The following is a 26,467-nucleotide window of genomic DNA, read 5'->3' as shown; positions in this document are numbered from 1 at the left end:
TTGTTCCAAGGTCGCCACAGATGAATTTCACAATAGAAATGGGTGGGAAAGTACCTGTTTAGGGACTATTTTAATCTCACAAAAAGAGATGAACTGATACATTTCAAACATCTCAATTGCATGAGATGGACATGCAGTGCTATTGTGGGTCATTTAAAAAAAAAAAACCATAATTAGATGAGTAAAAAGCAGTGATTTTCTACTTTTATGGGTGTTCATATACAGACAGAGTTTCGAATTTTAGAATGAAGAACTTGACCTACCCTAATAAATCCTTTCCTGAAAAGGATCTCAACTAACTGTTTCTCTTTGAAGTTCAGCGAGCTGTGATGGTACCCAACGCCCCTTGCTGCCAACGCCTTCAGCTCCGCACCTTTCCGGGTTAATTTCACTCGGTCAAACACCGTCTGCAAAGTCTGAAAGAAGCCAGTGTTTCAGGGATTTGGATAATCGCTTATCTAATTTTAATTTCAATCAGAATTTAAAATGCTGACATGGAATTAACAGGCATACTCTGTAACAAGTCAGCTAAATGAGGCAACTGTTTGAAATTAATTCTACAAAGAGCATTTTATGGTGGCAATGGCAACAGTATGAAATCTTTGAGCAGAATGCCTTGAACGGTTTTGCCCCATTTCAGGGGTGGGAGGTAAGTGAGCCCCAGGAACAGGAGTGTGCCTGCCTAAGTTCCCCCTGCAGGGAGAGAGGACTCTCCAAGGAGGCAAAGCCGGTACCTGAGCCCACGTGATCCGCAATGCCGACTTCTCACAGCAAAGGGGTCAAACAGCCTTAAAAACACCCATGCCCTCAAAGGAAATGCACTTGTGTACAGTTACAGGTAGTAAGAAAAACACTGCTTATGAGAAAGAGAAAAGAAAACGAAAATTAAGTATCCAACTTCCACTGTACAATCAGCCATGCAGTGGGTATCAGGGATCCGGAAAATGACGGTGGAAGGACACGGCTGTTAAAAATGAGACCATGGAATTCACATAAAGCATGGATACAACAGAATGCAGCTGCACACACACACACACGCAGGCACACGCTGTCACTCCTGTGTGTCTGCGTGTCGGGGGCAGTGGGTAAGGTCGCAAAGATTTTGGAAGGTTCATCCAGGAAAGCAGTGATTACTTCTGAGTGCTGGCATAGCTTTTACTGTTACTAATTTGTAGTTTCAAATTTATCTACCAAGCACATGCATTATTTGCATTAAAAAGGATTCTGAAGGAGAAACGGCACACACTTGTGGATATTTCAATGTCTTTTTGGTGGCATGTTTCGACTACAGTATAGAAAGCTTCTGCTTTTGAAAAACTCTGTACAATTTGAAATGGATTAGACCACCGGTACGGGGTGTTCAGCTGAGGCATGTGAGATGGAGTCTAGAATTTAGGCAGCATCACGGAAAGAAATAACGAAAGGGCAGCCGCCCCCAAGGGCTAGCAGTTAACAGCAAGAAAACGATCATTTCTCACCCTAACCCTGTCCTTCTTAGATGAGCTCCCAGAGTCCTCAGGAGCTGGTGCGCCCAGACAGCCAGTCATGGGGATTCCGGCCTGCACTGAGGTGTCACACTCAACACAGCCTGGACCTGAGCAGCAGAATGATTCCCAGGAACCGCTTCATCCTGAGGGCTCACCTGAGCGTCCAGTGCCTTCTGATCAGCGTAGGTGCAGTCCTGGGGGATCTCCAAGTTCCTCTCAAGAACCTTGAGGAGATTAGCATGCTCAGCTTCATGGATTAGGCTTTGATCCACGTTTCTGGGCTTTTTTAGGCTTTTCTCATCTCTGTTTATAAAAACAAATTTTAGGTATGAGAGATCAGGAAGCCTGAGACTGCCCAGACCCCTCACCACCCAGCCATCCACTGCCACACACACACACACACCAGGGACGATTCTGAGGCAGCCTCTTCCACAGTAGCTGCTGGGCCACATGGTCCCCGATCAGAAATGTCCCCCTTTTTTCCTCATGTTCCACTCCTACTCTAAGCAGGCTTCTTGCCAAACCAGTTCTCCCCGGGTGACCTGTCACCCTTCCTCTTTCCCAGCCTTTGTGGCACTAGGCCAGCAGGAAGTTCTGGGCAGCCCCCTTCTCTCCTCCTGGGGGTGGTGGCACCACAGCGGCTCTCTCAGGGACACCAATCCCTGAAACCTTGCCCTGGGCTGACAAGGGCCCCAGGAATGCCTGGGAGGTCACACCCTTGGCCCAAGAGTGTGGGAATGGTCCCCAGCCTGGATCACAGGAGGCACCTAGATCAGCAGCCTTGACCCAAGCTGGGGTGACGCAGACCCGCCCTGCCAGCCAGGCTTACCCCAGGGACACCCCAGCGAAACCACCACCCTTAAGCATCTTCCCTCATTTTCCAGCAAGTCCTGTCAACAGATTACCTCCAGGAGGCCCACCTCCCATCCCTGTGGGGAATCTGACCAGAGACAACATCCACAAGAGCTGGCCTGGCCTTAGCCACCAAACCCCTCACTACCCCATCACCCCCTGCCCCGCACAGACACCTGGTTTTCTGGCCTTTCTTGGTTTATCTCTCAACCAGACACCTCCCAAGACAGCTCCAAGCAGGAGGAGATGAGGGCCCTAGTACCCATCATTGTGTCCCCACCTCCCGCTGACTTCACCCTTACCCCCAGGACAGCACCCTGACAAGGAAGGCCTGGCCCGACAGCTTGCAGAGCTCACGGAGGACCACTGAGGCCCCACACCACTAACTACTTTCACATGTTAAATCGAGGTAACAAACTTTCTGATAAAATACATTCTGCTCCTACCCTGAGAAATACAGCTGGAATTTAAAGGGTGAGGAGACGGCCCGTGGCAGGTCTCCCATGGGGCACCTAATGTTAAGGGAATGTGTCGGGGGAGGGGGAGCGGCGGCCCCACACCCTCAGCGGGATCCTGGTGCTGAACACAGTATGAAATCATCCTCCTTATTTTTATAGCTTGAATAGTTGGCCACTAATCCAGCTTGAAATCCTGGCTCCCAGCACCCTGATAGAAGCTGTCTAGTTACAAGAAAGGCTGGTGGCTCCATCAGCTCCAAGGAAACAGCACTGCAGGAGGTGGGGGGTGGGATGTCAGGAGCCCAGGGCTCCAGAATTGGGGAAATCCGAGTCAGAGAGGTGCTAATAGCTCTTTCAACTTTGAGGGAAGTAACCATTCCTTCAAAAGTGTTTATGGAGCAACTGACCTTCTGAGCAAAGTGCCAAGACTGGAGATAAAAAGAGGAAAAGCCCTGCTCCCTGCAAGGAAGAGCTAACAATGCGGGAAGAAGGCACACAAAAGCAGCAGCAAGGCACCATAGGTGACCTACTACGTGTGGGAGTGTAAGTGACCTACTATGTGCTGGAGTGTTAGTGACTTACTATGTGCTAGGGTAAAGCGACCTACTATATGCTGGAGTGTAAGTAACCTGATATGTGCTGGAGGGATGTGATCTACTACCTGCTGAATTGTGACAGGTGTGCTTCCTCTGGGGGACGATGTCAGACCCCCAATCTGCCTTTGCTCCTGGGCTGTGCCCAGCCTCCCCCAGACTTCTGTGAGGAGCACATGAACACGAGGCTGCTTACACTCACCCCGTCCTCCACCCAACTCATCATCTGCCCTACAACAGCTACAGGTCCTTATAGCCCACTCTGTGTGTGTTCCCGCTGGGACCATGAATATTCAACCTTCCAACCACCAATTTCTTTACCCACATACTCACATTGTCTTCTGCTTCTCAATGGCTTTTCTAACTTTTCGAAGTTTGTTCTCCATGTCATGGGCCTCCTTATCAGCTTTAGGGGGCCTTTTTCTCTGTTGCTTTTTCTCCAGGAAAGTTTTCACACTCCGGGCCCTATCCTCGACAGCCCCTAACTTAAATCTGGAAATAAATGAAAAGAATGTTTGCCTTGAAAGTAACCTGCTAATAACATTCCAGCCTATGTCCATCTACTGCTGTCATCCTGACACACACCTGCTGAGTTTTTAGTGTCCAGTCTTATGAGTTTTATCCTGAATAATCACAGAAGGTGCTCTGGGTCAGCAGACCCATCATTAACCACTTTCCAGGAAATAACAAGCCCCCCTCCTGGGGCAACAGCAAGGAGAACCCCAGAGATTTTTTCTGTAATGGGGGAACCCCCAGGCAAAGCACAGAGGATGATGGATTTTCTCCATATACGGAAGAGAGACACTTCCCCTTCTCCTCTTAAAAGAGGAGAAAAAAATTTTTAAATATGCTCTTTTAAAATTATTTCCATTGTTGCTGTGGTGGTTCTTCTGTTTGATTACACTGGTCTTTAGATGTGCCTCATAACAGAATCAAAGAGCCTTAGTATTAGGTAAATATATGTAATTCCAGATTTATTTTTACTAAAGAATAGTTGATTTGTGGGATTATACGAGGTTCAGTTATACAGCATAGTGATTCAGTATTTTTGCAGATTCTACTCCAACATCAGTTATGGCAGTATTGCAAGGTAATGGCTATAATTCCCCATGCTATATGATATACCTTTGTTGCTTATCTACTTCATATGTAGTAGTCTGTATCTATTAATCTCATGTCCCTTTATTTGTCCCTCCCCATTCCTTCTCTTCTTTGGTAAACGCAAATTTTTCTTATTTGTGAGCCAGTTTCTGTTTTACACATACTTTCATTTGTATTACTTTTTAATTTTTATTTACTTAATTTTTTTTTTTTTGGTCTTTTTAGGGCTGTACTCTTGGCATATGGAGGTTCCCAGGCTAGGGGTTGAATTGGAGCTGTAGCTGGTCTATACCACAGCCACAGCAATGCCAGATCCAAGCCATGTCTGCAACCTGCACCAGAGCTCTCAGCAATGCTGGACCTCAACCCACTGAGCGAGGCCAGGGATCAAACACGCACCCACATGGTTCCTAGTCGGATTCTTTTCTGCTGTGCCATGATGGGAACTCCTGTATTACTTTTTAGAGTCCACATATAAATGATATCATACAGTATTTGTCTTTCTCTGTCCAACTTATTTCACTAGAAAATACAATGTTTAGTGAAGTCAGTCAGATTTCTTGATGACCAAATCTTTTATGAATTTTAGTGCCGCCTTTGTTTTCCTCTATGTGTTTGTTTCAGTTTTACTGAGACATAATTATCATATAACATTGCATACATATGTAATAAGGTATAAATATGGTGATTTGATATATGTATATATAGCACAGTGATTACTGTAATAAGGTTAGTTAACAAAAGCCACCCCCTCACATAGTAATCTTTTTTCTTTTATGGTGAGAACATTTGAAATGTACTTTTGGCCACTTTCAAATGTGCAATACAGGATGGTTAACTGTAGTCACCATGAGGGTACTGGGTCCCAGGACCTATTCCTTGCATAACTGGAATTTTGTACCTCCATCGGCATCCCCCCATTTCTCTCACCCCCACGTCCCTGGGCTTTTTTAGATCCCACGTACAACTGAGATCATACAGTCAAATGTTGCTCTTTTGGGCAGGATGGAGAGAGTGTGGGGCTCTCACCCTAACCTTTCAGACTCTGACTACTTCTTTCTAGAGACCAGACAAACCGGTCTCTAGAGCCCAGAAATGTCTCCAGAGTCTGGGCTTTATACCTTTCGAAATGGAAATCCCTAGGCACATAGGGTCCAGACTTCCAGGCACCTTTGGACCTAAGCTAGCATGCTGCAAGGACTCTTTAATTTTCTGTGGGGTAATTGTGTACATAAACATTATTTTCGTGTCATGAGGAAACTAGATGTTTACTGAAAATTATCAAGACCAGAAATGGAGAAGGAAACTAAAGAAGGCAGTGCATAATAGCATAGTAAAATTATATTTTTAAGAATAGAACTATAAAGGTGTATTTTAAAATATGCACTCTGACGACAAATGGGCACCAAAAAGAGTAACAACGCTATTTTACAACAAATTTGTGTAATTTTCCCTCGACTTAAAGGAATACAAATTACAACCAAAATCAACTAAAATAAATGACTTACAAAAAAAATAGTGCAGGTAACTTCTCCATTTGCTTTAGCTTTTCAACAAGAAGTGGAAACATATCTGCCATGTTTTCTGAACTAATAACCGAACCAGGACGAAGATGCTTCAGAACCATCCTGGCCTGTAGCAATGATGAGAAAATGACCTTAAGTTCTGCACAATGAAGACATGAATGACTACTCTGGGCTATAACATTTTCACAATTGTCTATATTTCTGTAGTTAATATAATCTAAAATAATAATGAAAGTATAAGATAAAATATTGCAAAAAACCATCAAAGAAACATACACATCAGTACACTAGAGAACAAAAGCAAAGAGTAACAGACACATACACACAATGTAACATACAATTTTTTTAAGGTAGCACAAATCAGTCAGGAAGAAGACTCTTCAGTGAGGATGCTGGTCCACTGTGGCAGGAGGTAGGTAATCAGTTTTGTCCAAATCATGCACAAAACCACTTACAAATATATTTGAAAGGTTTTTAGTGGCAAAATAAGTGGAAGAAAATTTAAGTTAATTATACTGTTTCTGAGTGGGAGGAGACAATGTAAGCTAAAATATAATGGGAAAAAGTCACCTGGGAAAAGTATACTGTATGTCACTCCCCCAAAATCAGAAATGTCACTATGTGACAACAGAAAAAAATGCAAAATGAAAAGACCATCAATTTTCTTAAAATAAATACACATAATCCACCTGACCCTGGGTTAAGGTTTTAATACAAAAATAATTCCTATATATTAATCATAAAAGTAAAAAAAAAATAAATGCTCAAGACACAAAGACAGCGAAAGAGTCAAAAGCTCTTCACAGCTCCTGTATCTGTGACTCAATTCTCCACGTTGCCCACATGTCAGGACCAGGCAAAGGCCTCCTACTCTCCATCTGTCAGAATTCGAGCATGTAGAGCAGGGTGGGAGGGTGGCACAGGGGACAAGACAAAGACCCAGATTCCTTTCTCCTCTCCATCCCATCTCAGAACCGCTAGACTTCATGCTCAACTGAAAATCCTAGAATGAAAGGTGAAGATTACAAAGCCCCAGCAAAGAGTAATGACTGCACAGTGTAACCCATGGAGCTGGCAAAGAACCGAGGGGCTTCACCAAAAACAGGAGGGAAAACTACCTGCTTGACACGGCCACTCTTCACCCAGTCGGTCAGCTCTGCCTTCAGGCACTCTTCGTATTTTCTAGTATCTGACTTTTTAATGACTATTTTATTCTTAAAATGAATGAATTCCTCTGGGCATAACTCCTTGAAAAGAAGGACCACAAACTTGAACCAGATCATGCAAGAAAATCCAAAGACGTTTCTCATCTCTATCCTCCCCACTCCCCATGGTTTCTGGTGCATGAACACAGCAGGCCATGAACTCTTTGGAAAGGAGGCACAGCATAACCAGCCAAACAGGGGATGCAGCTGGCGCAGAGAGAAGGAAGGCGGGAACCCGGAACAGACACAGGCAGAGGCGGGAGGATGGTCCTGTCCCAGGAAGTCAAAGAGGAAATATTCTCAGGAGTTTAGGGCATCCGCCCCATTGCAGTAAAACATAGCGTGTTAGGAAGAAGCAAGTCCGAGAAGGCACAGTCGTATTTGGAAAGAGCCCGTTAGTAATTTTAAAAGACCAGAGGCAAGTGGTTAGAAAGACTGAGTGTGTCTTTCTGAACAGTCAAGTTACCACCCATTATAATCAACTGAAAATAATTGCATAATTGGATTACCTGAGCCCTGGGCCAACCTGCCCAGAAATGAAACATGGTATCATAAAGCTGGACCATTTCTCGAGGTGAAAGGGTAAGATCAGAAGGGAATCCATACTTTTCAATCTATGTTTAAAATAAAATTGAAAATTTTAATATTCCTTCTTTTTCGAGTTATGCTTTTTCCTTTGCCTCACAGTCCCCATCATCAACCCAGAGACACTGAAAACACACTGAACTAAAATGTTCAAATGCTGATAAGTGTTTAGTGCAAACAAAATACTAACTGAGAATATCCCTGATTTACTAAGAGAGAAAAACCCGAAAGCCCACCAATTTTTTTTTTGTATTATTTTCTAAGACCTTTTAGCTGAGCCATTTCTCTGAGTGTTGAGAAACCGAAAGATGTGTAGACTGGGTTAGACAAGAAAACATAGCCTCCACCTGCAGCTGGAAGTGAAAATGATTTACTTACGAATATGATTCCTGGCTTTCAAGTACAAGCCAGGCTGAAGGGGGCCAATCTTATCTTCTTAGGATAACTTGAAGGGCAACTTCAAGACCCTCAAGGAAACCTCCCCCAGGTCACTGACTAGGCTCTGCTTTGAGCCTTCTGGATACGCACATCTTTCATTTTTCCGCAAATATTTTAAAATATAACCTAAAAATACCTGTTGTCAAAAGGCGTGTATTGCCATAGATTCTACTGGTTTCAACCACTCATGCTACGGATCAACTGTCTGTGAAACCATGAGCTCTAAGATGCTGACAGGCTTTCCTCAAAAAAAAAGGGGGGGGGGGAAAGGGGTTCTCTTAAATAGGCTTCCTGAAAGTGTCTCATTGGAAACGTTAAATCTCGAAGAAGGGAGTACTGTATTCAGATTTCTCCAAAATTATTTAACAATAGGCCATCTGTTTCAGCAAAGAGCTATTAAGTTAGGAAACTCAGGTTTGGAAATTCTGGGCTAAATAAAGCTACTCCAAACACAACACAGCTGAAAAAAAAAAAAAAAAATGGTAGAATGGAAAGCGTAGTCAAGTTTGAATCAGAAGATCCAGCTCTATTTCTGCCTCTAAATGCTTGTTCCTCCTCTATAACACATGATTAAAATGTCTGTCCTTCCGTGTTACAGATGTGGTAAAAGGAGACAGATAAATACATCAGGACATGTTTTTTAAAACGAGTAGATAAACAAGTCCTGAAGATCTAATGCACAGTGCATGGCATGGTGATTACAGAGGCAAAGCTGCATTATCAACACCAAACATGCTAAGAGACTAGATCTTAATTGTCCCACCACAGAAGAGGAACGAGAACTCAGACATGCCCCAGGTATTGGCTCAGCCACAGTGACGGGCAAATAAATGCGTCAAATCAACCTTCAGTACCCCTGAAACTCACCCATGTTTTATGTCAAATATGTTTCAATTAAAATAATCAATGAGGTTTTGAGTGAGGCTTGTGAAAACCTATAGGATACAGGTAAGTGCCTGGAACCATCATTCAGCATCTCAGTCTGAGCAGTGAACTAGCTGGACAGCAAAAAAAAAAACACATTTTGCCAAATGGTACGTGAATATGTCATGTTGGAATGTTAGCATTTTGTTCTCTTCATTGTTACTACTTGAAAGTGATAACTTATTCTGTCTAAATAAAATAATAAGTTCAAGAATGACCATAATTTTTAAGATGTAAATCTTCTCTTTTGGCTACTAAAACGTTAATGATTTCCTCGGGCTCTTGGCCTTTTCCAGATGGATCATTTCCACCATGAGGGCAGCTGTGCCTATGCCGTACAAGGGTTGTAAGCATTAAATCAGATAATACATGGAATTGGCCTAATAAATACCTGGCACGCAGTTCAACTGTCAGTGTGATTGTTTAATGACCCACTCATGAGTCTTTCTGCATCAATTTAGCAAAGCCCATGGCTAAAAGCTGGGGACTCCCTTCAGCCGTTCTTCACTGTATGCTACGTGATGAGCTGGCAATAACCGAGCCTGCCCAGGTAGCAGAGGGAGAGAAATGAAAGGCCACAGACACAGCCTCTTTCACTGATGAACATGGCAGCTTTACACCACGGTGCTGTCTCAGCAAATCACAGTATCCCCAGCCTGGCGGTGACGGGAAGCACCTCTCCAGGTGTTACCGGAAGAGACAGCCTCCCCCACACTTCTGTGGCTGACAGCCCCCAGCAGCCACAGCTCTCCCCAGCAGCTGATAGCTGGTGGCAGAGGCCAGCCTCTGCCCCTGGCCAGCAAGGAGCCTGAGAGGGAGGCGGGCAGCCCTCACCCCACTCCCCTTCCTTCTGAGCTGCAGAGTGGGCACCACAGGCAGATGGCTCTTCCCTAAGGTTGCCACAATTCAGGAGGCTCTTTCTTTGCCAGCAGCTTCCACATCCCCCAGAGGTGACTACAGCAACCCAGAAGCATCTCCTCGCTCAGAAAGGCCTTCTGGCTTTTTATCAGGAAACACCCCATATAAACACATGCTGCACACACAGCTATCAAAATACATAGTTAATAACACCCAAGCCTGTGTGCTCTCCCTGAGCCCTGTGGCCACAGTCCAGGAGTCTTGAGGATGGCCTTTGCAAGAGTAACATGGGGCCACCGCAGCTGGGGCAGCCTCACTGCTTCCCAGTTCCTCCAGTAATAGCCACCGAGACAGAGGACAGGCACATGGACCAATGCCAGCCTTGCCAAGGACTCCAGCAGCCCGCCCTCCTCTGACCCAGCAGTGACCTGCCCTGAGCCACTGGCACAGAACAACTGTGCAGAACATCGTGCTATTTAAAACATAGGTCAGGAGTTCCTGTTGTGGCTCAGTGGTAACAAATCCAACTAGTAACCATGAGGACACAGCTTCAATTGCCGGCCCTGCTCAGTGGGTTAAGGATCCACCGGCATTGCTGTGAGCTATGGTGTAGGTCGCAGAGGTGGCTTGGATCTGGCATTGCTGTGGCTATGGTGTAGGACAGCAGCTGCAGCTCCAATTTGACCCTTAGCCCGGGAACTTCCACATGATGCAGGTGTGGCTCTAAAAAAAAAAAAAAAAAGAAGGGTCACAATGGGCAAGAAGAAGAGCAAGAGGGAAAGCAAAAGGAGCCTATCTGGGTTAGCATCACTGCGGGAGAGACTCAGGTTGCAGGTATTTTGTCCATATTTGAGTTTTCTTCAGACTGCAGACTGAGCTGCTGCCACACAAAGAGCAAGTTCCAGAATAAAATCCTATTAGGAAATTACCACCACAGGATTCAGTCAGCTGCTTTTAGAAATTATTGCATCACAGACCGATGGTTGACTTTCACACATTCCCTCATCCTGGTATTTGTCTGGCAGATGGTTCAGAAGAGGGTGAGGAATTGGCCAGCTCTAGGATCAAGCCAGGTGAGGCTGCATCCCAGCGCCCCTGACTTCAGTGGTACAACAGTAAACAAGGGCACCCTTCCTAAAAGTGCAGAGATGGTTCAAAGACAAAATACGTACGTACAACTCTTAGAATGCAAAGCAAGTGCTCTATTCGAGTTGTCTGTGTTTAACATATGTTGTAATTTTATATACCTAGCAAGAAGTTACAAACTGCAAGGACATAAATGTGTGTCTTCAAGGAGCTGTCCTAGTAAGAAGACAGGCATGTTAAGAACTGCAGCAGCAGGCAGACCACACCTGCCTCATTATATGAAATGCAGGCAAGGTGCTCTGGGAGCAGATCCCACCCAGCTAAGGGCATCACCTAAGGACTCAGCAAAGGTTTCCTTTGAAAAGAGTCATCAAAGAAGAACAGCATCTGGACAGTCGGCTCTCTGCATCTGTGAGGAAATACCCGCATTTACACATAAGTCACGAGGACCTCCAGGTAAGGTCCTTAAGCAGGTGAGCAGGAAGGACTAGGGCCGGGTCACACAGACCTGGGAGGACAAGCTCAGGAGCTGGGCCCCTGGCTGTTTCCAAAGGAAACCATCAAAGGCTCGGCAGGGTCAGAATGGCCCTTACCAGCCCTCCTTCTAGATCAGCTTTGAGATCCCAGACACGCTGTCTAGGCAGAGCATGGAGCAGCTCCCTATGACAGCAAATGTTACACAAAGGAAACTGCATGTGCCTCAAAGATTGTCAGGTTAGAGGGCTAATATGACAACAAAATTGAGTCTAATTAACTTGCCAGGTCTTGCAAGGAAGGCAAGCTTCGCCTAGGTATCACTTTGAGAGACAACCAGAGCTTGAATGGGCCATTCCTGGGAACAGAATACAAAGAGGGAAATATACAAGCAAGAAAAATTAAGAATCTTCCACCATTCAAACTGCAATGCCCCAAATGAGGTCCCCTTAAGACCTCTGCCTTACTGCTTCACTCCCAAAGAGTCACGTTGTGATTGTTACGTTTGTGAAACGTGTCTTTGCCTTATTTGACCTAATTCACAGCCATCTCATCTGTATTAGGTACTGTCCACACACAGTCGCAGCTGCACTAAGAGAAAAGCTTCTGTCAGAAGGTGGACAGATTAGAGTTCCCACTGTGGCTCAGTGGGTTAAGAACCCCACTAGTAACCATGAGGATGCGAGTTCAACCCCTTGCCGCCTCACTCAATACATAAAGGATCCAGAGTTGCCACAAGCTGCCACAAGTACAGACATGGCTCAGATCCCCAGTTGCCATGACTGTGGTGTAGGCCAACAGCTACAGTTTCAATTTGATTCGACCTCTAGCCTGGGAACCTCCATATGCCACAGGTGCAGCCCTTTAAAAAAAAAAAAAAAAAAGGAAGATGGGCAGATGGACATGGGTGCTGATAAGAAGGAAAATGGGCAAAGATAAAGTCCCAGAATAAAGGAAATCAACCCCAAAACCTTCAGGTTAAGATGTTCCATCATTTGGAAGCTTTGTGCATCCAGATACCATTGAGGAACAGATGAAACTACATGAGGTTATTCTTGAGGCCTTTAAAATTCAGGTTAAATATCTGTTCCAGACTATCAATTCTGTAATTCTGATGACTACTAACCAGGCAGGTTTTCAATATGATACAAATAATTTCTATCACTCAAAACAAATACAGGGGAGGCGTCACTCACGTGATCTGTGGTCAGCGCAGCACACGGGTGAAAATGATTGAAGGAAATGACACCATTGTTCACAGAACATATGTGCTTCTCTAAATCATTGTACCTCTCTCCATAGAGCACTGGAAATGAGAGCCAGAACTTCCAAATGAATGGACGCATAGGAACGGGAATAACATGACAGGAAAAGGTAAAATTCCTGTGACTGTCAAACATACCGAGTCTTACTCTATATGACTGCTTTGCCAGCAAACAGTCCTTGCGAGAGCCTGGGCGGCAGCCAACACTTCTGGAAGCAATATTTTGTCCCATCCTTTCATCTGCTTGTTTCCAGTACCGTTTCACTGATTGTAGCCACCTGAAAAATTTAAATTACATGTTATTTAGACAGAACATGGAACTACTTACTTCCTGTGACATCAGTTATTTTAAATAAAGAAAATTGTAAGTGCCCTAAAAACTATACTTAAGGGAACAGGCCCTGGAGCCAGACGACCTCGAGTGGAATTCCAGTCTCCTTCCCATGTCCGTGCTGGGGCTCTGGGTTGAGACATGTAATCTCTCTGGGCCCAATTTCCCACATTTTAAAATGGAAATTATAAAAGTACTGCTGGAAATAGTATCTCAGAGGAGTGCTGAAAATTAAAAATCATAAGGGCTGTTGGGCATTTATAAATAAATTAACATGTGCAAAGCACTTGGACCAGTACCTGCATATAGAAACAGTCTCTGTTATTAGTGGGCAAAAATCTAGCCCAATGAAAAAAAATGATATGGGGCTTTTGCCTAATAGGGCTTTCACTATCTCTCCAAACATCTACAAAGTGGGACAATCTGAGAAATCTCAAGGTCCATGGCAGAGTGTATCATTATATCGTTTTAATTTTACTTCTTGGTAAAGGACAAAGAAAGAGGAACATAAATTGATCACTTCTGGTAAAAGTTTTTTGAGAAACAGGGAAAAAGTTCCTGCTCATTTGCAGAGCTGCCTGGGCATCCCAATCTGACTAGGGGTCCTAAATTTTCCTGATAGAACGTAGCCTTGCTCAGCAGCTGCCAGGCGGGGAGACTCTGTCCCTTAATGATCCAGAGATAAAGTAACAGATTCACCAGGAAGTTGTGAAACTCTCCAGAAGCTACAGAGAAAGCATGGCATTCAAACATTCAGAAGAGATGAGCTTTCTCCCCAGACTGGAATCTGATGCTTACTCAGTGAGGTGCTCAGGGTTGCTGATAGTGGCCGAGAGAGCCAGGAAGGGACAGCGGATCATGACAAGGAGATGTTCCCAGATTTCTGCTCCAATTTCCCCACCGAGACAGTGGACCTATGAGAAACAAAAATTCTCCATTAAAAGTGGGCAAAAGGTCTGAATAGACACTTTCCCAAAGAAAACATACAGATGGCCACCAGGCACAGGAAAAGAGAGTTAACATAGCACTAATATCACAGAAATGCATACCAAAACCACATGAATATTACTCACACCTGTCAGAATGGCCATCATCAAAAAGACCACAAATAACAAATGTTGGCGATGGTGTGGAGAAGAGGGAACCCTCCTACACTACCAGTAGGAATGTAAACTGATGCAGCTGATATGGAAAATGGCACAGAGGTGCCCAATAAACTAAAACTAGAACTACCATATGATTCAGCAATTCCACTCCTGGGTATACATCTAAAGAACATAGAAAGACATATATATCCCCATGTTTACTGCAGCATTATGGACAATAGCCAAGATATGACACAACCTAAGGGTCCACTGAAGGATGAACAACTTGTGGTATGTATATGCAGAATGGAATATTATTCAGCCAGAAAAAGAATGGAATCTTTCCATTTGTGACAACATGGAAGGACATCAAGGGCATTATGCTAAGTGAAATAAATCAATAAATCAGACAGAAAAAGACAATGACTTCATGTATGTGTGAAATTTTTAAAAAAATTAAAGATTTATGGGCAGCTGCAAGAAGTGGGAGTGGGAGCAGGAGAAATGGATCAACTCTTTGTATTAATTTAAATAAATTTTTAAGTTGATTTTAAAACAGCCAATAAGGGAGTTCCCTTCATGGCTCAGCAGTTAGCGAACCTGACCAGGATCCATGAGGATGTGGGTGCGATCCCTGGCCTCACTCAGTGGGTAAAGGATCAGGCATTGCCATGAGCTGTGATGTAGGTCGCAGATGCAGCTCTGATCCCAAGTTGCCACGGCTGTGGTGTGGGCCAGCAGCTGTAGCTTCGACTCAACCCCTGGCGTGGGAACCTCCATATTCCATAGGTGCAGCCCTAAAAAGTTAAAAAAAAAAAAGCCAATAAAAACAAGACACACAGAAGCTTGAATTATCATACATGGGTTACCTTTAATCAACCACACCAAGTTTACACAAGTATTGGTAAATGCAGGCAATAGAAAATCTTGACACAAATTTTTTTTAATTCCTATAACCAATCCTTCAATAATTCCTCTTCATCTTATGTTCAGAAATGCCTTTCAAATCTATGCATTTCCTCCATGTCCACAGCCTGCTCCACCGTTACCCTGGCCCCCATAGCCGCAGAACCGAAATGGACCACATTTCCTCCACGTCCACTGCCCCCCCACCAACATCACCCTGGCCACAGGACCATAATGGACCACAATATCCTGCTGGCCGTCCCTGCATTCTTCCCATCACAGCCAACAGATCTGCCTCAAGGTTGCACTGGATCGGGCCAAGACCCCAATTCAATTTCTTCAATATCGTCCCACTGCACATAGAACAAAACATAACCCCCTGAACAGGTACATGTTGTAACTGGCACCTCTCCAGCTCTGCTCAAGACTCTCCCCTCCTGCCGCCACTTCTCCACAGATACTGGACTCTGCCCTGTTTCTTGAACACAACTTTGCTGCCCCAGAGCTTCCACAGATATTGCTCTCTCTGCTGAAAATTCTCCTACCCCTTTTCAATAATAGAGTTGAGCTCAAGGCCGCCCCACAAGAAGATTTTCCTGACCCCCACCCCGCCTGCTGAGCTGTACTCCTGCAGTAATCAACTGGAAAGGACTTCCTATCAGAGCCAGGTGATTAAAAACAATTCCACTGCCCATCTGGCTTTGTCCTAGTATTCAAAAATACCGAATCACCATGCTGTACAACTGAACCTCATACAATCCCTCAAATCAACTATTCTTTAGTAAAAATAAATAAATCTGGAATTACCTATATTTACCTAGTTCTAAGGGTCTTTGATTCTGCTAAGAGGCACATCTAAAGACCAGGGGAGTTGGAGTTCCCGTTGTGGCGCAGTGGTTAATGAATCCGACTAGGAACCATAAGGTTGCGGGTTCGATCCCTGGCCTTGCTCAGTGGGTTAAGGATCTGGCATTGCCATGACCTGTGGTGTAGGTTGCAGATGCAGCTTGGATCCCACGTTGCTGTGGCTGTGGTGTAGGCCGGTGACTACAGCTCCAATTCGACCCCTGGCCTGGGAACCTCCATATGCCGCGGGAACAGCCCTAGAAAAGGCAAAAAGACAATCAATCAATCAATCAATACCAGGGGAATCAAACACAAGAACTGTAGCAACAATAAAAGTAATTTTAAAAGAGCATTTTTTTTTTTTAAATTTTTCTCATCTTTCAAGAGGTCAATGGGAAGTGTCTCTCTTCTGTATATGGAGAAAATCCATCATCCTCTGTGCTTTGCCTGGGGGTTCCCCCATTACAGAAAAAATCTCTGGGGTTCTCCTTGCTGTTGCCCCAGGAGGGGGGCTTGTTATTTCCTGGAAAGTGGTTAATGATGGGTCTGCTGACCCAGAGCACCTTCTGTGATTATTCAGGATAAAACTCATAAGACTGGACACTAAAAACTCAGCAGGTGTGTGTCAGGATGACAGCAGTAGATGGACATAGGCTGGAATGTTATTATCAGGTTACTTTCAAGGCAAGCATTCTTTTCATTTATTTCCAGATGTAAGTTTATCCTAGTCAGACATTCTGCTGAATAAAACCTTGTGCCTTTTTGGATAACACTTGCCCCTGACTCTGCCAGGACAGACATCAGCCTTCAAAACCTTTCATCTTTACCCTTATATAAAATTGGGGAAACTCAGGTCCCAATGTCACCTCATTGCAGAGCTTTGGGATGAGAGCTCGGGTTCTGGATTGCAAAGACAAAGCTGCTGGAATTTTTTTTGGAACATGAACATTCAAGGCCTTCATGATGCAGAATATACAGTTTGAACAAAAACAAACACAGAAAGTCAGATTCAACAAATCAAAAACACAGCATCCTTGGAGTTCCCTTGTGGCATGGCAGGTTAAGGACCCAGGGCTGTCATTGCAGCGGTTGGGTTGCTGCTGTGGTGTGTTCACTCCTGGGCCTGGGAACTCACATGTGCTTTGAGGGAAGCAAAAAAAATATATCTATATATATATATAGATACATATATAGATAGATAGATATCTATCACAGCCTGAGTGGTAGCTCCAAGTTTACAACAGGAATAAATATAAGTTTATCATCACTTTCCCCTTTAAACTGAAAAATTCCTTGGAGCCAAAGAATCCTTTTATAATGTTTTAAGTCTCTTTGAATAAATATTTGTAATACTATTATAAAAACTTTCTAAGCAGCCTTCATTTGCCCTAGAGCGGTCCATCATTTCCATCCTGCCCTTGTCCCAGGGGAGCTAACACATAAGGGCTACTCTGAAAGGGCCCCAGCGCACTCTGGGTCCACTGGAGGTGGCCAAAGGACAGCCTGGGCGGGAGACCACAAGGGGATGAAGCTGAGGTTTTTGTGCCATTGGCTGCCTGCCCATCACGTTACCCTGAGCCAGGTGTGCCCCTCACAAAGCGGCTGGCACACTCGGTATCTCTTGGAGAGCCTCAGTGACCATCCTCTGCATTGTCCCTTTAAGCCAGGGGTTAGCACCTTGCTCTGGATCACTACACTCAACCTCAGTTCCCCAAACACCACTGCAAAGTACTCTTCTTGAACTGTTCTAATCTGAGTGTGCCATGTGCTTCCTGTTGGGGCCATGACTGGTCAAATAATTTACCTAATTGATATCATTGTTAGAGCCCCAAATTCTTTGCTTTAGAAATCAAAGATGGGATTTTTGAATCTGCGTGCAGGAAAACATGGAGGCTACTTCTGCTCCTCAGAAACACTGGTCACCAAAGCAGGTCACCATCCAGACGTCCTCAGACACCCATGCTCCATCCTGAGCCTCAACAGAAAAATGGAGCCAAAAGACCAATGTGCCTCCCCACCCGAAACCTCATGCAGGTGACAAAGTCCTGAGGCAGCAGATGCCTTCACTGCAGTGCTTATGTGACTGGGAACTCAGCCCAGAGAAATAACACCAAACCCACCTCATCGAATATGACGTATCGGATCCTTTTCACCCATGCTTGGCGATGAGGGGCTAGCAGCAGAATTTCAAAGCAGGCAGGCACTGTAATAAGTATCTGGAAATAATAACATCGTGCAAACATTCTGAGCACTTACTCTGCACAACATGGTTCTAAGAATATAAAAGATACCATTATAACTCCTGAATGCACCTGCTGCTAATTAGAATATGATATTATTTTTGCGAATGTTTCACTTAAGCAGGGATATATTAGTTTGATCTATAAAAACTGCTGTTTTGGAGTTCCCATTGTGGAGCAGCAGAAACAAATCCAACTAGCAAACATGAGGTTGTGGGTTTGATCTCTGGCCCCACTCAGTGGGTTAATGATCCGGCGTTGCCATGACCTGTGGTGGAAGTCGCAAATGCAGCTCAGATTTGGTGTTGCTGTGGCTGTGGCTGTGGCTGATGGCTACAGCTCCAATTCAATCCCTAACCTGGAAACCTCCATATGCCATGGGTGTGGCCATAAAAAGCAAAAAAAAAAAAAATGCAATTTTTCTTGGTCAAAATGGTAAAAAGCAGATTTGAAGTTTAAATTCATATTTATGAGCATTCCAGGGAATATAATAGAAAGAATTATCACAGATTTATTTCTTCAAAACCTGACCCTGAGGTACAATTCAGGTTGAAAATATTTACCAAAAATTAACAACTATGGAAGCTGGGAGAGGATGGGGCAGAGGAAGACGCTGAACCTGGGAATATACCTGGTGATGCCTTGGCCCATCTGGGCTGGATTCTGAAGTGAATAGTGGCTGGCGGGGCTATTCCACATCCAGCTAAAATGGCCCAATGTTTATGCCCTGTCCCTGCTCAGTCCCAGGAGGCAGAATTGGGGGGAGCTGACAGCTGGCGTTTGTCATGACCACACACCCCACATCTGGGCAGCAAGTCCTTTTTTAAAGGCCAGCTGGGTAACACCTCTCACATCCACCATGCCGTGTGCTATTGTCCTATTTTCATTTTTTGTCTAGTTTTCACTGTTTTCTGTGAGTTCCATGAGGAGGAAAACTATGGTTTACTTACATCACCCAGTCTATCCATAAGACCACAGTCTGAAATTATGTGGAGTATCCTACTCCTCAAGAAAGGTCAAGAGGATGTTACTCTGATTGGAAATCAGTGTATGTTCATTTCCACGACATGAGGTTCTTCAGATCATTTTAAATCCACTTATAAACCTAGATGATGCAATGAACTAGAACTGAGATCTGAAATCAAAATATCAGTGTCCCTGAGAAAGACGAGTCCATTCCTCACTGTCTGGAATGGAACAATGTCAAATTTGCTCGAAAGTCACTCCATCTTCCGAAAACACAGAAAATTTTTTCTATAAGGCCTGTGGAGATGTTGAATTTCTACTGGAAGGCGTGCAAGGACTATTCTGCAGTTGAGGCACTGAACAGCACGTGTCCTACCTGAGAGTTCAGGGCGTCGTGGCGATAGTCCCTTGTGAAAACACCACACAGAGCTTCGCCGTCGGGCAGATTTTTTCTAAAACGGTTCTGAACAGTTGCTGCCACTTGGTTAACCAGGGCCTGATTGACAAGGAGAGAGCTCATTCATCCCCTAACCAAGTACAGGGGAAACTAAAAACATGAACCGCTGGGTGTGTAGGAGGCTCCACACCCCTTTCCCAGACCATCTACTCCACCTGCAGTAACCCTGTGCTGTCCTCCAGCTCCTGACAGAGCCTGGAAACCTCACCCATAACCTCAACCTAAAGGGAAACAGGAAAAATGACTTCATCAGAGAGAAAGAGCAGGATATGCTGCCCACACGTCAGAAACAAACAGCTGATACCTGGGCAACCAAGGCTTAAGGAGCAGCTCTGAGTGGATGGAGAATGGCTGGGGCGGGGGTGGGAGGGAGGGTCAGCCAGGGTGCCTGTGTGGTTCTCGTATGTGGGGCAGCTCCCAGACGTGTAACTGTGAATGTACACGTGACCCATGCCCTGGACCGGGCAAGGCAGCCCAGCTCAGTGGCGTCTGATCATATGCAAACTCACACACATCTACTTCACATTTTACCCAAAAATGCTCACCTCAATTAAAACGTAAACTTGAAAATATAAGCCTAAAGATACTAGAAAGTGAACATTTTCATATATTTGAGCGCATGTGGAAACCTAAATGAAAATATTGATAGGTCTGACTGTACAAAGACATTATCAAAATATTATCATTCATATGACACTATATTAAAAAGACAAAATGAAAACAGGATATTTGTTATAATTTATAAAGAAAAAAATAACATTCTTTTTACACAAAGTTTGGTCAATAAATAAAAATACAATCCCCCCCCCACTAAAAGAAAAAGGGCAGATTTTATGAATAAGCAGTTCATGATTAAAGATATATCAATGCCCAGAAATCATCTATAAGGATTTCCAAGTCACCAGTGATCACAGAAAGGCAAATTTAAATATGAGATGGACATTTTCACCTATCAGTAGAGCAAAAACGTTCTAAATGAACATAGGAACACTGGAAAAAATAGGAGAAGGGTTATTTCCATATACTGTCCGCAGGAATAGAAATGGACTTAAACTTTTAGGAGAGTAATTGGGCAATGTGCATTGTGTTGACTTACCAATTCCACTTCTAACAAGCTTAATTTTTCTTGACATAGGTTATTAATTTCCTCTATGGACATTTACTACTACAACCAAAAATAATATGCTAATTTCAACTAATCATTGCTGATCCCTCTGGTTCCAAGCCTGCTCCCAAGTCACCCAATGACCCATTTTTCTAGAAACTAAAGTGGAGATCTCATTTTATTCTGTAGAATTAAAGTTATCCGAACTAAATCTGCCTTTCTTAAGAGTAATCACTTTAAAAACAAAGGGTTGTGCTCTACATCTGAGTCTGTTTCTGTTTTGTAGATAGATTCATCTGTGTCATATTACAGATCTGTGCTTGCCAAGGGGGGAGAGGGAGTCAGTGGGATGGACAGGGAGTTTGGGGTTAGTAGATGCAAACTATTTTATCTATCTATCCATCTATCTTTTTTGTCTTTTTCTAGGCACACATGGAAGTTCCCAGGCTAGGGGTCTAATCAGAGCTATAGCCGCCAGCCTATGCCAGAGCCACAGCAACGCAGGATCCGAGCCACGTCTGTGACCTACACCACAGCTCACGGCAATGCCGGATCCTTGACCCGCTGAGCAAGGCCAGGGAAGACCAGGGATTGAACCCGCAACCTATACAATGTGATGGATGTTAGACTTATTATGGTGATCGTTTTGCAGTATATACAAAAATACTGACCTTTATGCTATATGCCTAGTATGAAACTAGTATGATACATGTCATTTATATCTCAGTAAAACTGGAGAAAATAAACTGGAAAAAAAGTAAAGTGAGCTAAACCTGCCATATAACCATGTGCGTGATTTTAAAAGAGGAGGTTCAGAGGTCAAAGAAAATTTAGTCACTTGGTTGTTACCTTGGTGGTGAGCCACATCCATGACACCCCCTCTTGCCCTCTCGACCTCCAGCCCTGGGCCATACCTTGGTGGGGGCCATGAACAGAAACAGCCTGTCGTCATCCTCCTAACCCCTGGCCCTAGGACATACCTAGATGGGGACCACATAAAATAACCCCCCCCACCCCCAGCTCCAGGACATACTTTGGTGGGGGCCACGTACACGACCACCCCGTCGTCGCCCTCCCGCAGCACCCTCTCCATGCAGTAGTAGGAGGCGTAGGTCTTCCCGGAGGACGTGGGGGCCACAATGACTGCAGACTCGTTCTTGTCCACCACGTCCAGGAGCTCCCGCTGCAGAGTCAGAGCACCACTGTGTTAGCACCACAGACACACTTAGCAAAGCAACTCCATCCCTACACTGTGGACGTAACTCTCTGAGCCCGAAGGAGTGGTGGGGAGGTGAAAACACACCAAGAGACCCAGTGGAACCACCTTGCGGCCTTCTCCCAGGGGAGACAACTGGGTCTGAGTGTGAAAAATGGAGAATGAGCCTCAACGGAATATCTCGCTCTCAGGCTGCTTTTCCTCCTGACCCTTCCTCCTGACTGATGCACAGTGACTATCTAGGAAGCCGCCAGTATGTATATATGTGTTTGTGCAAAGGTGAAAAAGTAGCTGAGGTGGAAAAAAATCCACAATTAATAATTTTACTGCTTATCTTCCTCTAAGTAGAAGCCTATATGGAGGGCATGTGGGACCTTCATCAAAACAGACACATCCCTGCAGCCTATAGTTCTGTCCATCAAGAAGCATCGTAAAAAGGGAGTTCCCATCGTGGCACAGTGGAAATGAATCCGACTAGGAACTGTGAGGTTGCAGGTTCGATCCCTGGCCTTCCCTGGCCTTGCTCAGCGGGTCAAGGATCCGGCATTGCCATGAGCTGTGGTGTAGGTCACAGACGTGGCTCGGATCCTGCGTTGCTGTGGCTCTGGCGTAGGCCGGTGGCTACAGCTCCAATTAGACCCCTAGCCTGGGAACATCCATATGCCATGGGTGAGGCCCTAAAAAGACAAAAAGTCCAAAAAAAAAAAAAAAAAGCAGAAAACACCTGCAGCCCCATCCTGTACACTTTCTTAACCCAGGTCTGCGCTGAGCCACACTCTAGAGTGAAGAGGGCATGGAAAGAAGTACAGTGTGTGTGTTTGGGGTAGGGGGATACACGGAGAGCTTTCAGCCTCATCCTGCCCTGCACTTAAGCAAGGTAGGACCTGGTCCGCCGAGTGCTCCTGGACAGCAGGCAGGGGATTTTCAAAGCACCCCACTACCATCAACACCAAGAAGGTAAATCCAGATTCTAAGTAAGACAATTTATCAGACTGAACCTCTGAAATGGCACTTTTGTAGGTAAACATGTTGAACTGCTAAGGTTCAAGGCAGTTTTAGAAGGGTGAGTCAATGCAGCAACAAGCTTTTATTCCAAATTTTATTATCTATCAATATTAACTTTACATGTAGTTATAGAAAAGTTGCTACCATGGGTACAGCCTATAAATATCTAAACCATTGTTTATGCTGTTTAGCCTCCCCAGGTTTCTCTGTTTTTCTATATTTACACAGGAAATCCTACTGACCCAGGGGAACCTGGAGGCTGCTCCATAAAGGTACAGGTGGATGACACAAATATATACATACTTGTGTATACCAGAATACTGCCACAAAAAAAATAAACCAGAATACTGCCACAAAAAAATAAACTATTAATGAAAAAGGGATGACTTGAAAAATTTACTTTCTTTAAATGGAAAAAAAAAGTCTACATTTGACATTTCCTGTTGACAAAATAGTTTCAAAGGGTACAACTCAATATTAAGAAGTTCAGGCCAAAGATGACATGTGGAACTACAATCATGACAAACTCCTGAGATCAGATTTAATAACAAAATTTAAAATGTTTCTTTCATTCCATCATTACCTGCCATGTGTCAGGAATAAAGTCCTGAACTCTGGGATCTGGATCTTTCCTTTCATCTCGTAACAAATAGGGGCCCATGTACTGCAGCTGAAAGCGAGCTGGCCCAATGCCAACTGAGTATTTGTTCTTTCTCTTCTCCTTGGTGACATTTCCTGCGACCTGTATTATTTTAAAAGCCCATTTTGAAAGTGATTTTAAATTATATCATTTAAGTGATTAAACCATGGTATTTTAAATAAAATAACTGAATGGAGTTCCTGTCATGGCTCAGTGGAAATCTGACTAGTATCCATGAGGATGCAGGTTCCATCCCTGGCCTCACTTAGTGGGTTAAGGATCTTGCATTGCTGTGAGCTGTGGTGTAGGTTGTAGACATAGCTCGGATCCTGTGTTACAGTGGCTGTGGCGTAGGCTGGAAGCTACAGCTTCAAATCTACCCCTAGCCTAGGAACCTCCATATGCCTTGGATGCAGCCCAAAAAAGAATGAATAAATAATTAAATAAATAAATAAAATAATTAAAAAATAATTTTATGAGAAAAGCATGTTACCACCTTTAAAATTTTGTAATATTTATAGAGAAGTCTTCTGCCACCTAAATCATCATCTTTTTTTTTTTTTTCTTTGGCTGCCCCCCAGCATATGAGCTCCAGGGCCAAGGAGCAGATCTAAGCTGCAGCCATGAACTAAGCCCCAGCTGCGGCAACACTAAATCCTTAACCCACTGTGCCAGGGCTGGGATAGAACCATGTCTGTGCTCCAAGATGCTGCAGATTTCATTGTGCCACAGCAGGAGCTCCTAAATCAACATCTTATCTGAGAGTAAAGTTAGCAGACATCAAAACTTTTATCTGTCATTTATTTTGTCCAGACAGCATTTAAAAATTTTTCTGACTCTAGATTACTCCAAGTTGGGGTAACTGGATTGCTAACAATAATTATGAACTTAGAGTAAATATTTTCAGTAAGAAAAGAAAAATCTAGAAGAGGTGATGGAATTTCCACGATACTTTATGTCTACCTAATCATTACTCTATTAAAATTGAGTTATTCTGGAGTTCCTGCTATGGCACAGTGGGTTAGGAACTCAACATAGTGACTGTGAGGATACGAGTTCCATCCCTGGCCCCAGTTAGTGGGTTAAGGATCCAGCGTTGCCACAGCTGCCGCAGTAGGTTAAGGATCCAGGTGTAGGTCACAGATGCAGCTCAGACCTGGTGTGGCGGCGGCGGCTGTGGCATAGGCCAGCAGCTGCATCTCCAATTCAACCCCTAGCCCAAGAACTTCCATATGCTGCAGGTGCAGCCCTAAGAAGAAAACAAACAAACAAATAAATAAATAAGGAGTTTTATTCTGAAAACATCACCTGTGTCGGATGCAAAGAACTTGCCAACTCCTCAAATCCTAAATACCTAAGGCATTTGGCTATGACTTGTCGATCTGCCTCTTGCAGAAGTTCTGGGTATTTTTCCACCACGGAGTAGATCCTTTTCATCATTTGAACAGCTATACTTAAATCCTTTGTGGTTTCACCTTGGCAAAGAATCAACAGCAAAATAAAGGCCATCAAAATAATAAATGTTTGATTATCCAAGAGTAGTCAGCTAGGCTATCAATCTGACCCAATTAATGCCACTCTCTTAGCATTAATGGAGGTGCAGGCGTTCAGACATGTAAATAAAACAAAATTAAAGGGCAACTGTGCACACTTCATCACCTCCCTGGGTAACGGAGATATAGCCGTGAAGAGTGTTAGAAAAAAAGAAAAATCTTGTGGTTCATGAAGGAAACAAGGTCATTAAAGCCCAAGGTTGTTTTAAGTTCTAGGGAACAACACATCTTTCCTCCACCTATTATTTTCATGCTTTTTCCCCTCAGCTGGAAGAAAATGATTCAGATGACTTTAAATATCTGGTTAAAAACTTGGCAACGTTTACCGGATCCTAATGGTGACCACAGGTAAGTGTTTGGCATGATCATTGGTGATTTTAACTTAATTAGCCTGTTACATGGGCCAGATCCAGACTTTGTAGTCATATCCACTCTGTCTGCTCCCTTAACTGCAGGTCTTTTCATACCTCACATGGTAGGGCTGTTTGATTTCCCCCTTTCTTTTAATCAGGCTACATTTTATCTCTTGAACACCTACTGATGCTATGAAGGCTACAAAAGAAATTTAACACAGAATACCCGCAGGGAGGATCAGTCAGTGTTATTCCTGACCTCTTTCAGTAACAGCCAACTGCAAATCCTGATACACCTTCTTAATTAGAGTGAATGACCCATACAGGCTAAGTCTTACATTCTCAATGGGACAAAATCAGCGAAAGGCTTTGCTTGAGCAGATGGAGGTTGGTAGATTGGGAGGAGAAAAGAGGAGAACCTGGTGGCCATGTGCTCAGTGGATTCAAGTGCAGAGACGATCAAGACAGGTCAGTTAGGTTTATTCAGAAGTACTGTCAGTTTGGAGGCAGTGAGGCGGGGACTGGGGGGTCGGGGGGATGGACACGCTGATCCTTTCACCTGGTGTCAATTTACATGTCTCTACCCAGTACTATTTCTCCTTTACCTGCCTCTTCCCGCCTATTTAATTTTTGTTTCACTGTATGAGTGAATTACAATGTTGCATTAGTTTCAGGTGTACAGCAAAGTGATTGAATTACGTATACGTACATGTATATTCTTCTTCATATTCTTTTCCCCTATAGGTTATTATAAAATACTGAGTATATTTCCCTGTGCTATGCAGTAGGTCCTTGTTGGTAATCTATTTTATTTATAGTAGTGTGTATATATGCTTATCACAAACTCCTAATTTATCCCCCCCCTTCCCCCTTTGGTAACCACAAGTTTGTCTTCTTCTCTTTCTGTTTCGTA

At 44.0% G+C, this 26,467-nt stretch overlaps 1 protein-coding gene across 1 annotated transcript in view; it reads right to left on the bottom strand.

The window, feature by feature from the left end:
• The window catches only part of DDX60 (DExD/H-box helicase 60), a 79,568-nt gene that overhangs the window by 22,751 nt on the left and 30,350 nt on the right, over positions 1–26,467 (bottom strand). Inside the window, exons 15-28 of the mRNA XM_047761645.1 lie at positions 24,957–25,123; positions 23,592–23,750; positions 21,821–21,970; positions 19,602–19,721; positions 18,140–18,235; positions 13,981–14,096; positions 12,990–13,129; positions 12,784–12,893; positions 7,732–7,836; positions 7,136–7,264; positions 6,000–6,124; positions 3,724–3,882; positions 1,643–1,790; positions 264–416 (exon numbers count right to left, since the gene is read on the bottom strand). Coding sequence (XP_047617601.1) covers positions 264–416; positions 1,643–1,790; positions 3,724–3,882; positions 6,000–6,124; positions 7,136–7,264; positions 7,732–7,836; positions 12,784–12,893; positions 12,990–13,129; positions 13,981–14,096; positions 18,140–18,235; positions 19,602–19,721; positions 21,821–21,970; positions 23,592–23,750; positions 24,957–25,123 — 1,877 coding nt within the window. The remainder of the gene's footprint in view (positions 1–263; positions 417–1,642; positions 1,791–3,723; positions 3,883–5,999; positions 6,125–7,135; positions 7,265–7,731; positions 7,837–12,783; positions 12,894–12,989; positions 13,130–13,980; positions 14,097–18,139; positions 18,236–19,601; positions 19,722–21,820; positions 21,971–23,591; positions 23,751–24,956; positions 25,124–26,467) is intronic.

This window comes from Phacochoerus africanus, chromosome 15 (assembly GCF_016906955.1).
Source record: "Phacochoerus africanus isolate WHEZ1 chromosome 15, ROS_Pafr_v1, whole genome shotgun sequence".
Lineage (NCBI taxonomy): Eukaryota > Metazoa > Chordata > Mammalia > Artiodactyla > Suidae > Phacochoerus > Phacochoerus africanus.
Note: the sequence above shows the minus strand (reverse complement) of the source record. Positions and strands in the feature narration are given on the sequence as shown.